Source organism: Phaethon lepturus, unplaced genomic scaffold, assembly GCF_000687285.1.
Source record: "Phaethon lepturus isolate BGI_N335 unplaced genomic scaffold, ASM68728v1 scaffold9451, whole genome shotgun sequence".
Classification (NCBI taxonomy): Eukaryota; Metazoa; Chordata; class Aves; order Phaethontiformes; family Phaethontidae; genus Phaethon; species Phaethon lepturus.
In genome coordinates, this window is record NW_010519927.1 from 52,720 (window position 1) to 68,445 (window position 15,726).

At 37.4% G+C, this 15,726-nt stretch overlaps 1 protein-coding gene across 1 annotated transcript in view; it reads right to left on the reverse strand.

The window, feature by feature from the left end:
* The window catches only part of ARFGEF1 (ADP-ribosylation factor guanine nucleotide-exchange factor 1 (brefeldin A-inhibited)), a gene marked incomplete at its 5' end in the record, with an annotated part of 66,749 nt that overhangs the window by 45,839 nt on the left and 5,184 nt on the right, over window positions 1-15,726 (reverse strand). The window contains 5 exons of the mRNA XM_010297213.1: window positions 1,029-1,201; window positions 1,843-1,956; window positions 2,512-2,785; window positions 4,827-5,006; window positions 15,316-15,462. Coding sequence (XP_010295515.1) covers window positions 1,029-1,201; window positions 1,843-1,956; window positions 2,512-2,785; window positions 4,827-5,006; window positions 15,316-15,462 — 888 coding nt within the window. The remainder of the gene's footprint in view (window positions 1-1,028; window positions 1,202-1,842; window positions 1,957-2,511; window positions 2,786-4,826; window positions 5,007-15,315; window positions 15,463-15,726) is intronic.

The following is a 15,726-nucleotide window of genomic DNA, read 5'->3' on the forward strand; positions in this document are numbered from 1 at the left end:
GAAGTTAACATATTATACAAATACAACCAATTCACTACAGCTTTACGGTCTCAAGAATACATTAAAACAAAACAAAATATTCTGCAGTCCAGTTAAAATGAACAAACTCAATAATAAGAACCCCCATCTCAGTAAAAAGTCAGAATTAATTAAAGTCTGTCATGAAATTAGGTAGGTCAAGTTTAAGTAAGATAACTTGCAGTGAATTGCCTTCAGACACTTCCAGTAGATAACTCGTTTAAAAAAAAAAACAACAAAAAAACTTGACATTTTAATAGAATGAAAGTAGTGACATATCTGAGGCAAGATACATTTGATAAAATTTCTATGGTACAATAATCACCCTTATTACTAAGTTCTTACAATTCTGTATTGTTGTCCCTTATAAAAGCAACATGTTTAATGTTAATCTTCTATTTGTATGGCATATGTGACTAGCTTTCAAAGCTTAAAATCTATTATTCCCAAACCTAATTACTCAGTACACTTAGAAAGCAGATACCCTCTGTCAGCTGATAGTGCACACATGCTTATATCTGATACAACCCAGGGAGTATATTTTCACATCATTTTTGTTAATGCAAATCAAATCCTCTTAGACATGAAATTTTTTATCTGAAATCACTGCAGTAAGATCATGCTATAGGCTTGAAATTTCTATTCATTTGAATTATTTGTATAATTTCAGTGTGCTGTTTTCAAGTATGCCTATAATTTTCTATACTCTTCACTATGTATATTAAATACTAGTTTTATAGTTTCTCAGGAGTACTTCAGAAAATAGGGAACTGAGTTCTCTGATTTTGGAACAATGTACTCTATGGGGCAGCTAAAAATATACTAGGATAAAAAAGGCATCACATGCAAAATTTACTTACAAAAATTTAATATAAACATTGCATTAAAATAGAATAATGCTTAGAACATGACTTAATACTTGAAATTCATTATATATTAACATATGAAATTATTATGTATATAAAATATATTACTTTTTTCAGTATTTCCTGATTAGTAACTCCCTGTACCTGAGTATCATTGGAAGAGACGGATAATCTGTCATCAGGTAAAGACGGTGTATAAGCAACAGAAATTGGAGTCCCTGGAATTCCGTTTGCCTGAATGTTCTCACTGTCACTGCTATCCTCTAATGTTACAGTTGTGCCATCACCACCTGTACTTTCAGCAGTCCCTTCCACATCTATCAGAAAAGATGTAAAAATTATAAACCAATTATACATAAGAATGCAAATTAAAGAGCCTTTAAATCTAACATTTAAACATTAAAATAATGAGAAGCAAAATATCATAAGGAAGAGCTTAAGGCAGAATTTACATGGTATTATAACTAAAAAAATTCCAAATACTTTCAATTCCTACTAATGAAAATTACAATTAAAAAATACTTAAAAACTTTACATTGCCAGGTGCACAATTCTACCAAGTTTCCAAGAAGCACTGGGGGCAGGGCAGGGGGAAGTCACTGATTTGATATACACTTTCCAACAAACTGAAAAACGTAGTGCTACACTGCTACTATAGAGACAGGCCCATTTGTGAAGAGCCTATATCAAAACAAACCAGAAAAATAAAAGGAACAAGAATTTGTATTTTAGAAAGAACACTAATCTCCAATATAGAGTGTAAATCAATCCAAGAAAATGTGTCCATTTTAGTGTTAAATAACGCAAAGCTGAGGTCAGACAACTGAAACTGTTTTCTTCAGCATTTAAGTGTTATTTAAATGACATTGTAGTTAAATATTCAGAAGTGTTAAAATAATTCTACAGGTCAAGATTCAGACTGCAGTTGCTATTGACTAGACAGATATTAACAGAATACCTCCAACTACTATGTTCACCATTTCCTGCACAATACTTTCTACAATTTCTTGCGCCTTCTCTTCACACTCAATGCTTTCACCATCATATGGTCCTCCATCAGCTTTAGAAAGATCTTTAAAAAGAAAAACAAACCCAAACAAATATTAATGAGAAACTCAGAAATTAAGGAAATATTTTATTGCATTTACTGTTTAAAAATTCAATTACAAATCTATAAATAGGAGAGTATACATTAAAAAAAGGTGCCATATGTTTGGTTGCTTTGAAAATAGTATTTGCAGAACACAAGCATTCCAGTGTTGAACCTGTAAATGGTAATTAATCCACAGGCCTATGCCAACAAAAGACATCAACTTTGTATTTTCATGTACACTAAACAGTGAAAACTTACCAGTTTTGAGATGTTATTCTCAAAAACTTTCACAATATTACATAGGTGCAAAAAGGAATCTTTGCTACAGTAACTACAACAGAATGTAGGACTAAAAGATACTCGTGATAAAGTCCAACAATGATAACAAGGACAACAGACATTTTGCTTTAGTCAACTGTTTGAAAGTGTATGCCTGACTCCAGATTTGGGAGAGGGAAAAAGAGACAATTCTCAAGCCTTTCTTTTTACAGACTTTTTCCCCCCCTCCATGAAAGAGAAATACACACTGATTACTTTCTGCTGCTGTAGCTTGGTCGGCTTCTGTCTGTTCATTTTCAGCACTAGAAATATCAGATCCATTTTCTGCCTCTATATCTTCCTGAAGGTTCTTGTCCACATCATTTGTGCTGTGGTCAAGTTCTCTCTCATGTTCTTTGGACAGCTGATCAGTCTGTGTTGGAATATGTCTCAGTTGAGGTGACTCAGGCTCATGATGGCTTACTGGAGACTGTTGTAGATGGTGTTGCTGTCTGTGTCTTTCCTTTTCCATCTGTTTGGCTTCCTGAAGCTACAAAAACATTGCAATCACACAAGAATTTCATTATAAAAACAGAACAACGAGCTGTATACATATTGTATACATTCTATTATAAACATGAAATCTCTATTGTCTCTGCTTACATAGTGCCTTCATAAAGCTGTAACAGTTTAAGAAAATGCACCCCTTTGTATTATTATAAATCATTTTAATATCATGCGATAAACCTTCGCAAAAGAGCTGCTTCCCAGCTACGTGTATTACGCTTAACCATACCTTCACTGTGGAACTATAGTGTACTACACATAGTACAGGACCAAGAGTTGTCTGCCTGCCCTATAAGGAAGTTCAGCCAGGAGATGTGACAATATAAAAGAACTGCATGGAGAAATGTCAAGGCACTTTGTTTTTGAAAACTCTCACAAAGAGAAATACATTGGAGAACTTAGAGTCTTCTGTTATCCTACAAGCATGTCATATTAAGGGAAAGACTAAAAAAAAAAAAAATAGGAAATTGACTAAACATCCAGGGGAAAAAAACCCAACAAAAACAGGAGTTTAAACTGAAAAGAGCAGCACTTCCAAAACACTACAGAAGACAGATCCTCAGGAAGGAATCATCATACTTAAAACTGCAAGACAAAGACTATTTTAGCTTCATGGTTCGTTGATCTGGAATCCCCAGAAAGGGAAGAATCTCTCTAATGGATTAACACAATGTCATTAAAGTCAAACCAAAGCAGGGTGTCCTTTGAGGCAACACTCTAAGCACTGGCTTTCTATCCCTGCAGTTTACCAAAAGTTTTGTACTTTTTACACTGTTATTTTGGCTACTATGATCTCAGCCCTTTACTCTTCCACTTGAAGCTTCTATGCCATATCTTTTGGGGTAATATAGATCCCCCAAGTAGATACTAATTTTCAAATTACAGCTTAAATAATTACTTCTAGCATTCGTTAGCTATCATATTAAAATAACTGCCCTAAGTGTGCAAAACAAGCAGAACAGCTTATCAACTTGCATAAAGACTAGACTTAGTCTGGCAAAAATTAAGACTTCCATTGTAGGATAATAATAATCCTCCTCTATATTAAGTTGCTTAAAAGGACAGTAACTGCACAGATTTCTCAAGCACTTGGGTACTGTGTGGCTTTTGCCATGACTTACCATAAATATGGTGTCTCATAAATCTTTGACTGTAATAGTACCACGTACCAATATGCAGTTGCTTCTGAGAGAAAAGTAAGAAAGAAAGTACTACATATTCTACGAGAAAATTTATGAGTTTGTAATAATACAGCAGACTTACTTCTAGAAGTAGCTAAGAATTCAACTCGTTCTCAAATTTGGGCATCCGCTTTTTTGTTTCTTTGGGTTTTGGGTGTAGGGGGGCTTTGTGTGTGTGTATGTTTGTTGTTTGGGTTTTTTTAAAATAGGAATTACGATAATTACTTAGCCTTACTGTTCTTTATCATCAGCAGTAGAAGGCACATGGCATGTGCTGGGGTCCCTGCTGACAACTCAAAATAGCAATTTCAGTGACATATTTGTTAGTGACTGCTACACATTAAAATGTTAAAATATGTAAATGATTACATGACTAGAAAGGGCTTTTTGCTTGTTTTTTGGTGTTTGTGTTTTGGTGTGGTGTTTTTTTTTTTTTTTTTTTTTCTTTTAAACATTGATTACTACTTTGGTCTTTATCATCACAACAACATTGGAGCATTTCACTATAACACTAATGTTTTCCATATGCACTCTTATGCAGGTAGTGTTGCATCTTTTGACAGCCTGACAATAGAAACTGAAGTTGAATACAGCCATTAAATATACACAACCACTACGAGAAGTTTAAATCCTATACACCACCCCCACACCCCAGAAACACATTTCACACCTACTTCAGAGTGCAGAAAACAAAAAGAACAATGTAAGACACCAGAATCTTTTTTTTCCAGAAATACATAAGTTAGGAATGCCAAAAAGCTTTAATAATAGTGACAAAACAAATCTCTCAATCTGGTTTGCTTTTAAGAACTATTTTCTATATAAAGATACTCAGATACTCACTGCTTGATTTTCCATACGTGCAAAAATGACATTCAGCATTTGTGTTAGAGTGGCCTTGGCTGTGGTTTGATTTATGAGATTTTTGCTTGCTAGGTAGATATTGTAACATGTTCTTACAGCCTGTAGTACTGTTCCTTCGTGGATTTCTATGTGTTGAGACGTTACTGCAGTGAGCAAAGCCTAAACAAACACACACACACATATATGTATATGCTTTCCGGTCAAAACTTTTCTTGTCAATCAAGTAGTTTGCAAATGAATGAATATCAAATTTGTATTACTTTTAAAATATAACTAAGTACCTTGAACTGAAGTTTAATTAACTTTTTTCCATGTACTCTTGTAGCCATACTGGAACATCATACATACCAGTTACATTAAATTGAGAGTGTTTTTAATCAACATATCTAGGAAATGCAGTTTTCATAGCATATAACAGCAAGTAGTCACCTATGGAGTTATCAGACAGGTAGTTAATAAAAGTCAGCCTAGAATCTTCCAGACACAAAACATGAAAAACAGACTACCTGTTAAAATACGGAAAGCAATCCAAAAGGTCCAAAAGTTGTTTTACAAATAAATGTAAATGTGAAGAACAGAGACTGATTGTAAGATTAGACAGTTGTAAGTTGCACAGTTACTCTCTCTAAACACTTTGGGTAGATGCTAGAATATTGTGTTGCCCTCTCTGTAAAAATTAATTTCTTTCCTTCCATTTGAGATAGTATCTGCTGTTTCCTCCACCAAAAAAAAAATTCAAATAAGCCTCTAAAAAAATCAGGTAACACAGAAGTAAGGAACACATTATCTTTATGTGAGTTAAAGGCAGGCTGGATTAAAGAGCAGAAATAGAGGCAGATGAAAGCCGAGGACAGGATGTGAAGACATTGTCAGAGGTGCATGTTGGAGAGCAGAAGGAAAGGGGAAGACCTCGGTCCACAACAGAACAAACATGTTTATGCTGATCATTGTACTCCTGTAGAAGAAATCAGGGAATTTTATGCATTAAAGACTTTGACAGAGTTAATGTTTTAATTAACTTTTAGGGACATTTAGGGAACGTAAGAAAGAACTGGAAACACTGGAAAGCTCATGCTTTCGTAAGTTTATCACAGTTAAAAACAAAAGTTATTTTCGTAATTTACGTAACTCATCAAACCATGCCTCACTTCTCTTGCTGACATTGTCTGCAGCTCTGTCCGCACATGGCACCAAGTGGACAAAGAGTATCCACTGATCACTCAAACATTTTGAAAATCACTGTACAACTTAACAGGAAAAAGAAAATCAAAGACTCACCTCACTGAGCTGCTGCTGAAGAGACCTGAATTGTACTCCTAGATAAGCAGTCTGCTTAAGGACCCTTTCATTCTACATGTAGTGCCTCAGTTCTCCCATCAGTGGACATAGGGAGGTACATATATGGATGACTGTACTTACATTTCTTATCAGAGAGTATACATTCTTATCTGCATGGCCACTAAATAGCATCTCATGCTACAATCTTTATAAAGTAGTACTGCCTAAATGCCCACTAGAAATCTTTATTAAAAAAAAATCAAAAGAAAAAAATTTCAAAAAACACCCCATCCACTGAAAAAAAGAAATCACAGAGGTAGGCAAACCGTTGACAAAGGCTTCGTTAAAGGAACTTAAGTTTCTGAGCACTAGTACTGTTCATTTTTTCCCCTACCAAAATTCAGTTTACATGTCACTGGCCTTCTAAACAACCAAGAAGCGCTAAGCTGAAATTCATACCACCATCCTTAATTCTTACCCTCCCTGTGCAATGATTCAGCACTTCCACAGAACTTATCAACCCTGCTTCTGATAACAGAAACATCATTCAGGGGAGAGGACATATAAAAGCCATAAGAAAATCCAGTACCTTATCTGGATGGAAATCGGTGACAAGTGGTGTCCCTCAGGGGTCCGTACTGGAACCAATTCTCTTTAATATCTCCATCAATGACATAGACAGGGGGATCAAGTGCACCCGCACCAAGTTTGCGGACAACATCAAGCCGAGTGGTGTGGTTGACACACCTGAGGGGTGGGATGCCATCCAGAGGGACCTGGACAAGCTCAAGGAATGGGCCTGTGTGAACCTCATGAGGTTCAACAAGGCCAAGTGTAGGGTCCTGCACCTGGGTTGGGGAACACCCCAATATCAACACAGGCTGAGGCATGAAATGATTGAGCCTTGCTGAGAAGGACTTGGGGGTACCAGTGCATGAAAACCTGGACATGAGCCAAGCAGCCCAGAAGGCCAACCACCACCTGGGCTGCATCCAAAGTAGCACGGCCAGCAGGTCGGAGGAGGTGATTCTTCCCCTCTACTCCGCTCTGGTGAGACCCCACCTGGAGTCCTGCGTCCAGCTCTGGAGCCCTCAGCACAGGAAAGACATGGCCCTGTTGGAGAGAGTCGAGAGGAGGGCCACAAAAATAATCAGAGGGATGGAACACCTCTCCTCTGAGGACAGGCTGAGAGAGTTGGGGTTGTTCAGTCTGCAGAAGAGAAGGCTCTGGGGAGACTTCAGTCCTTAAAGGGGCCTTCTAAGAAAGATGGGGACAGACTTTTTAGCAGGGCCTGTAGCAATAGCACAAGGGGTGATGGTTTTAAACTAAAAGAGGGCAGATTTAGACTAGCTATGAGTAAGAAAATTCTTCACAATGAGGGTGGTGAACCACTGGCACAGGTTGCCCAGAGAGCTGGTAGATGCTCCATCCCTGGAAACATTCAAGGTCAGGTTGGACAGGACTCTGAGCAACCTGATCTAGTTGAAATGTCCCTGCTCATTGCACGGGGGTTGAACTAAATGACCTTTAAAGGTCCCTTCAAACCCAAACTATTCCATGATTCTATTCTGTGATCTCTGTATCAATGAGTCTGCTACCAAAACCCATTTATACATTTAAACAATTCACTGCGTATCCCTTGCCCTCTCCTCTTACACAAACACCTTCTATGCTGGCCTTCATGTGTGATTCTGTGTGTCGCATTTTCTCTTATCTTTTATTAAGTGTCGGACTGTTCCACCTCTACCTTACTGCTAGGAATCCGTGGGGATTTTGTGAGAATTGCAGTTACTGAGTTAAAACACACTGAAGCCCATTCACTAGAGTTGCACATCTCTTCTGATCAGGTAACATATCTACATCCCCTACACCACCATACTCTCACATTCCAAAATTTATACCCAAAGCTACTCATATCAACCATGGCTCTGCTGACTTCTCCACCTCTTCCCTGCATGTTTCAGGAGCAAACACAATCAATCTGAAGGCAGGTAACTCCCAGTGATTAGATTCTGCACTGTTCGAGCTGTCTGGAAAGGCTGCACACCTGTAGTTTTTTGCATCATGAAGTGCTGAAAGGCCAAAACAGAAAGCTCCCTTAATCTTTCACTAAGAATTCTGTTACAGAATTAACCTTGAAGAACTTTGTCTATGCTACTTTAAAAAATTTAAATCAGCAGCTCTTAAAAACAAGCCAAACAAGGGCAGTGCAGACATAAACAGACAGCTATTTTTTCCAAAGCACTACCATGTGGGCCTAATACAGTAAGTATTTAAATTTAGTTAAGATTTCTTTTTTCCCAATTCCAAAAGATAACACCGAGACACACACACTTACAATATGTCAGTTTAAGAACCACCTACAACTTCTCACTTGGAAGACAATGTCTTGCTGCTTAACATTTAGGGCACTAATGAAAAGGGCTAGGGGATAAAGTCTCCATTTCTTTTATTCTAGCTATGTCATTCATAAGGTTACTCCTCTGTCTCCTTGTTAAATTCAGGTAATTAAAAATCTGATATTTTAAGCTCCAATTTTAACTTCCATCTCAGTTCAGTGAAGTCTTACGGATTTTGTCCCCAACTTTTAAAAACAGGAGACAATGCCTGCTAGTAGAAAAAGATGACAAGGCTACAGATGGATTCTGTGTTCTTTTGTTTTAATTGGATTAACAGCCTGAATTTCATAAGTTTCTTCAGTATGCTTGTTATCACAGCTAGAGCTTGGTTCTTTTCACACCACCTGATAAGGGGGTGTGGAGGCAAAAAAAAAAAATGTTTACACACACATGCATATTCATCCAAAAATTCACTGAATAACTACATCTTCTATGCAGACTGAAAAATCAGTCTTTCCAGCAGGGTATCTCATTGCAGATATCTAACTCTTTAAGAGTTCAACTTGGCTACAGAGGTCCTGACAGTCACTTCTTTGGGTTTCTTTCCCTCTCAGGCACTAGAAACAACGAACCCTAATGATACGCATTTTTAAGTTTGATCTTTTGCTACTATCTTTCATATTCCTTCCAATTTAGAGCCATCCTCAGGCTATTAGTCATGCTTACTTCATGTCTCAATGCCATTTCTCTTCCTCTACTATCACAATCTAGCAGAAATATGAGAACAAACATGAGACAGGAAGTATTTTACAATTACGTTCTGACAACATCCTTCCCTCTTGGTAGCTTTCATTTAGGGTTTAATTTGACTGCATGCCCTAAACAACGTCACCTCATTCTGTATCATAAGAGTACATCATTACCACAACTGGCGTGACAGTTAACTCTGAGAAACCACGGGTTACGATGAAGAGCAGCAGTGCTGCTCCTCTGAAACCCTTGTCAACTTGGAGGTTAGCAAACGAATCCTTCCCCTTCTCATTTTATCAGTTTTTGTCAGATTACTCCCCAACCTTACTCTGTGGCCAAACAGCTACTAGGTCCAATGCAAGAGAGAAGAGAGGGGAGACAGATGAGTACAAGACAACCACCTCAGCAACAGTCCCCATTTAATCAGGATTACACAAAATCTGAAAACGCTACACAGCAATGCACATCCTTGAGAGGTGGAACAACAAAAGCTCTGCTTCCTCCCAGCCATACACTCTCTTATTGCTTACTTTGCAACAGGTCTGGGGCATGACGCCACCTGCACTATTTTAATGGCAACATATTAATACAACTAAAACCAAAACAGAACAAAAAAAAGCCACACGTGTTTTTCCAGTGTTTGGTTTTGGGTTTTTTGTTTGTTTGAAAAGTGATTTTAGTTGATTCAGAGTATTAAATGCATGTCAGGACAAAGGATGGCAATAGGACAATATGTGGGAGCGAAGCCTGGACAGAAAAATGCCTCTCTGCAGAGGTCAGAACAGCAAAGCTACTGCAGGGGCTCTGCTGATTATAGAGTTGCAGCATTAGGTTCATCTTTTCTATCATGGTAAAGACTTGCTGCTCAAGGCTTTTTGCAGATGAGTTCCCACCCCTTTTGGTCACACTTAGCTCATCTGTTTTCATCCAAATAGTCTCAGTGTGAGCTAAGAAGAGATGATTTTTTTAAAAAAAAAAAAAAAGCAAGCCTATTTTACTTTAATCCTCCCCTTTGCTGTTTTTCAGGCATGGCAGGAAACCTTTGTAAAAACATTGTTACCTCATTATACTTCAGGTCCTTCCACAAAACCTGTCTTTGCCACAAAGCCTGCAAAAATACCAACAGCAATCAAGTTCTCTTTGTCCTGAAACTACTGGCAATCATCCTGACTGTGAGACTGTTTCCTTAGGCTTTCCTTCCAGTCGTTCACACCTATTGTTCTGTGTTCGAGAAAAACCCTATTGTTCTGTGCCCCTACCTAGTTGCTATAAATAAAGCTTGTTCATTTTTATAAATAATCATCAGATGCATTCGGCAAAGGAGAAAAATCTTCAGGATAATTTCTTGAGTTAAACATTATCATATTTTTGTATGACACCTTTTTTTTTCTTCCCTTTAGCCTGAAACATGTCTGCATATTTAGTGCATTTCCTATTCTGCAAAATTAGTGTATTAGAACACTACAGGAAGTATTCTGATTTGTGAGGCAAAATTAATGTAGTTTAAAAAGTTAACACTAAATCTCTACGAAAAACATACCGTGTCTGTCTATACCTGTAAACTTTTCATTCCTCCCATACTGAATACTCTGCAAGAACAGAATGGTTATGGTACAAGAAAGCAACTACAAACAGGAGTAATGGTTTAAGAACACAGAAAAGACAGATGCACCTACATATAGACTGCTGGGAAGCCTACTTTTCAGCTCAGGGTCATTCTTTTCTTACTCTTAGCCAACTCTGATCATCCAAACTTTGGAAGATTTATGGCACAGTACAGCCATCATATGATCAGCACAGGCTTAAGCAGGGTAAAACACCCATTATTCAGTTGCCTGGGAACTCTTGGGTACTTCAGACAGTGGCCCTACCCCCCTCTCCAGTGTATTAGCTACTGGAACCACATAGATCCATTTTCTTTGAGAAGGGCTACAGGGTTATTTTTAATAAAAAAATTTTTGGAAAGTAAACTTGAAGTCCAAAAATTCACTTATCACAAAATAGAGTGTTACTATGCACTGACTTTTGGAAAAATGCAGGAGACTTAAATCCTTAAACCACAAAGCAACAAATACATCAAATAACCTCCACAGATAAATCGTTTTTCCACATGAGCAGCACCCAAAGAAATAAATCATACAGAATTCAGTAACATAGTTCTCCAAGCGACATTGTCTTTGTGAGCAAGTGATGAGACTATCTCCTGGTTTTTACCGTTTCCAAATTATTCAGTCATTTATGTTATACATTTACCATCGCTTTAAAAGACCTATGTTTACCTAACTCAGTCTACCAACTTTAAAGACTTACAGAAATTCACTGTAAGGGTATGAAAAACACAAAAATACAGTATTTGCTTTCAGTGTGCTTTCACAGTAAAAGACAGCAATTTAAATCAAGTGTCATATCCTAGATTCTACACTAGATTTCAGTAATAATGGATCATTAATTAACACTTGTTATTTAATTAAAACTATTTTTTGTGACTTAACATCAATTTATAGAAAAAATAATCCATATTCACATTTCAGGTCAGTTTTCTGTCCTGAAACAGACCGAGGGATTATGACTGTGGAAACTGCAGAAAGAACAAAACTATGTTCCAGTTTCTCCTATGGAAAAGAATACAAATAATGTAAATTACATAAAGTTTTATTTAGCTTTGTGTTCAAAATGAACTAGAATCTAATATAGAATTAAACAGATACATATTTTACAAGACAGAAGTATTAATGTCAAACTCTGAAAATGTAACCCTTCTCTAAAAAATAGAACTGCAAACTGACAGGACAGCATTTTCAGGCTAGCTAACTAGTCCTAGCCATTAAACTTAAGATGAAAGCCTCAAAATACAAAGATTCAGAAATAAAACCTCCTCCATCATTATTTTGATTCTCAAATTATTCCATAATCCACAGCTCTTTTTAATCTCAGCAGGAGAAATTAAGTTTTCTATGAGCTTTTTATAGGAAAAAGTAACGACACTATGATTAAGTTACTTAGCGTTCCACACTACTGAAACACAAGATAAGGAACAGAAGAAGTTTTTTTCTAAGGATCTTCTCAATTTGGAATCTGTTTTCACAAAACTTTAACAAGTTTTGTTAAAATTCTTTCAAACCTATCATCAACCTCATTATTCCTCAGAATTAGTCAGCTTTTACAGTTTTCCTATCCTGTAAGCCAACGAGTTGTCCTTTATTTTTAGTTAGTTTCAAAAGGCAACTTGTGCAAGCAATTTTTTATTCAACTTTCCTTCCTCCATGGACACTGATCATACTGGCAGCGTGACAAGTTGAAAAAGACACATACAGGAGTTGAACTTATGAGCAGTCTATTGCACATGTTAGACCCAGAAAGCGGTCACTCAAACAACGTTCAACTTTTCAGACTACTGCTATCAAGCACACAAAAAAATTTTTCTTTGCCAAACATGAGCAAGTTAAGCTGTAAAAGTATCTAGATAATAACAAATACTTACTACACAGCAGACCATGGAAAGAAAACACAGATAAGATGTCCCATCCTTCTTCCTCAGCCCTATTCTTTCTTTATAGGTTTAAAAAATTTTTAATATAATTTTTGTCAGACATTGTAGTTCATCAGGAGCAGAAAAGGCAGACAGAAATGTAAATAGAACTTCAACTAAAACTTCTGCAGGTGTCAGCAGGAATTCTGCACACACCCCCCCCACCCACAAATGCCACAGGAGCCCCAGCAGAGCAAGCCTGAAGGCAAAAAGACAATTAAGACAGGCTGTTTCAAACATAATTTGAATAAACAATTTTCAATGGCAGCATTAGTCTAATTACTTGCTTGCTTTCTGCCTCAACAATCCCCACCATAACAACTGAACACGAATTTGCATGGCTTTCCATCAAAATTACACCAAATCAAGCTAAACTACAAGAGGAAGGAAGGAAGGAAAAGGCCAGCTTCCAACTATCACAGAGTCTGCAGATGAATGGTGCAGGGGGTTTACAGAGATACGACTGCAAGCAGAAACAGCAGCAGAAAAGGTAAACTGGCCATCAACTGTGAGAACCACCGTCAGACATACCTCTAAGCTTAGACACCTAAAAAGAGACAAACTACACTCCTCAGTCTCAGCAAGATTATTTCCTTGGTAGTCAGCAGAAAGGTATTTTCAGAATGTCTAAGTGGCTCTGTTTGTTGGGAACCTGCTTAAGGTGATTCCACCACCAGAAAGCCATTTACTAACTAGCAAGCAGCACTGCATGAGAATTCTTACCCCACTCCAGCTCCCAAATGTTAGACTCAGGGCAGCATGCTATGTAAGGGCTGTCCATTCAGCATGCAGAATGGAGATAACCCTCCAGGGAGGAAGGTACCCAAGTGATCATGGTTCTCGGATTTTACCGTGGTGTTGGGGATGCAGCTGTCCTGCAGGAGTGCTGCTCATGTTGTGAGTAATAGCCTGGGAGTACCAGCACAGAAAGCAGAAGACTCAGGTCCCTAGCCTTCTATCTCCCTGGTGGAATTAAAATTCTTCAGAGAACATACTAATCACCAGGACCACAGAAGAGACTGAAAAGACACATGATACAACCTTCAAACCACACTGGAGATGTGCGGTCCACATTCAGCCCAGAACTGAAGAGTTATGAAGCCTAAAAGAATACAACTGACTTCAGCAGTTTCCTTATTCCCCCAAAGGAAGTCTAAAGTTCTGGTCTTTGCTAATATTTCTAATATAATATTTCTAATTTTGATGCTTTTTATAGCATCCAGTGTACTGGACAAACATGGAGTCAAAGCCAAAACAGTACTCTCCACTTTCCCAGGCATTCTAACATGGCAATTAACAAAGTCTAAACAGTCAAAAAAATGAAGGCACTAAATGAATTTACATTCTTAATGCATTTTACAATTGTTGAAGAATTTACTTTCTCAACTATCTTCTTGGACAGAAAGAGTATCAGCTCAGATAATCGCCTTCAGGCAGGGAGGACCAGAATAAGAAACCATTTGGAGAGAAGGCATTGCAGTGAGAGGGAAATGTAACAGTTTCAGCCACTGAAAGTTTAAATCAACAAAAACTTCCCTTTGCAAAATGAAAAATGTCTTAAATGCTTGGGCAAAACAACACAACAAATCTAATCAACAGCAGCATAAACCAACATTTGTAACAACTATCTGTTGGAGAATTGGAGTGTCAAGAAAAAGGAAGATTTGAGCTATGAAAAGGAGTAGGAGAACAAACTACCTTCTTCGCAGTAAAACAAGTAAATACAATCTGTAAGAAATGTCAACACCTCATGACACATACGCAAGAATATGAGGTAGTAAACACTCCATTCCTCATAACTAACTTTACTTGTATTCTTCTCTACTGCTCATCATCACAACCATTCAAAGACTACTGTTACAGGACTAGGGTATGGTATTTCTAGTAGGTGGCTAACTCCTATTAGTTGGCATAATAAATATCCGTAATAACTACCCACAATTAATGGGCGCAATGAGAAAACTGCTAAGGTTCCCCAGAAACACTTACCTATACAAACTCCACATGCAACGTTTATTATCTATGCAACGCTGGATTAATGGTTGGACTTGATGATCTTGAAGGTCCTTTCCAACCTAGTGTTTCTGTGACATATAAGCTATGGAAAGAAACCCTAGACCTCCTTCAAGCAAAAGTCTATGACGCAGCAGCACAAAGCTACCATGGTAACGACTGATGCCAGGTCTAATTGCATTTCATAAAATAATTCCAAAATGGATTTAAAATCTGCTGCTTAATTACCATCTCCCCCACTGGGATTGCAGGATTATTTGATAGTAATTCCTCACAATTAGAGAGCTCCACTGACCTGCTGTGAATGAAATTTCACCCAGTGGTCTGTGCACAAGACTTCAGGTCACAACCATGAATTCACCCAAAATGCAAGGGGAGAGTAGGGAAAAAAAAAAAGGAACATAAGATAGGGAGTTTCCATCTCAAACAAACAGGATCGAGAAAATGTTTTTAAATTACCATTACATTTACAAATTAAACACTTCTGCTTTTGAACTCTGAGGCCACAATGTCCTCCTGCTGTCACTACTATAAATACTAGAAGTATTAATCATATTACCTTTATTATTTGTAGCTGAACCCCTTCGTCTGTTTGAGGGCCTTGAAAACAGCCACATATTGTCTCAATAATTCTATCAATTAATTTTTTGCCTGGAGCTGTACTGTCTGGAGCATTCCCTGTCAAGTGCCCATATGCTATAAGTTTCTGGAGAGGAGAAAAAAAACCCATAAATAAGAGTTTAAAAAAAAAAAAGTCAGCTTTTCATTATAATAAGTAAATTCACTTGATAGCTCTAACTTGCACAGAATAATTAACACAGTACCTTTTTACCCCAAGTATCATAAAACATCAAGGATTTTTTTTTTGAAAGGCCCTCCAGATTTAATCAATTTCTACTCAGCAACTGCAATACAAAGTTTGTCAGCAAACTTAACATTAAAGCTTTTGTTCATCAGTTAAAGTTTTAAA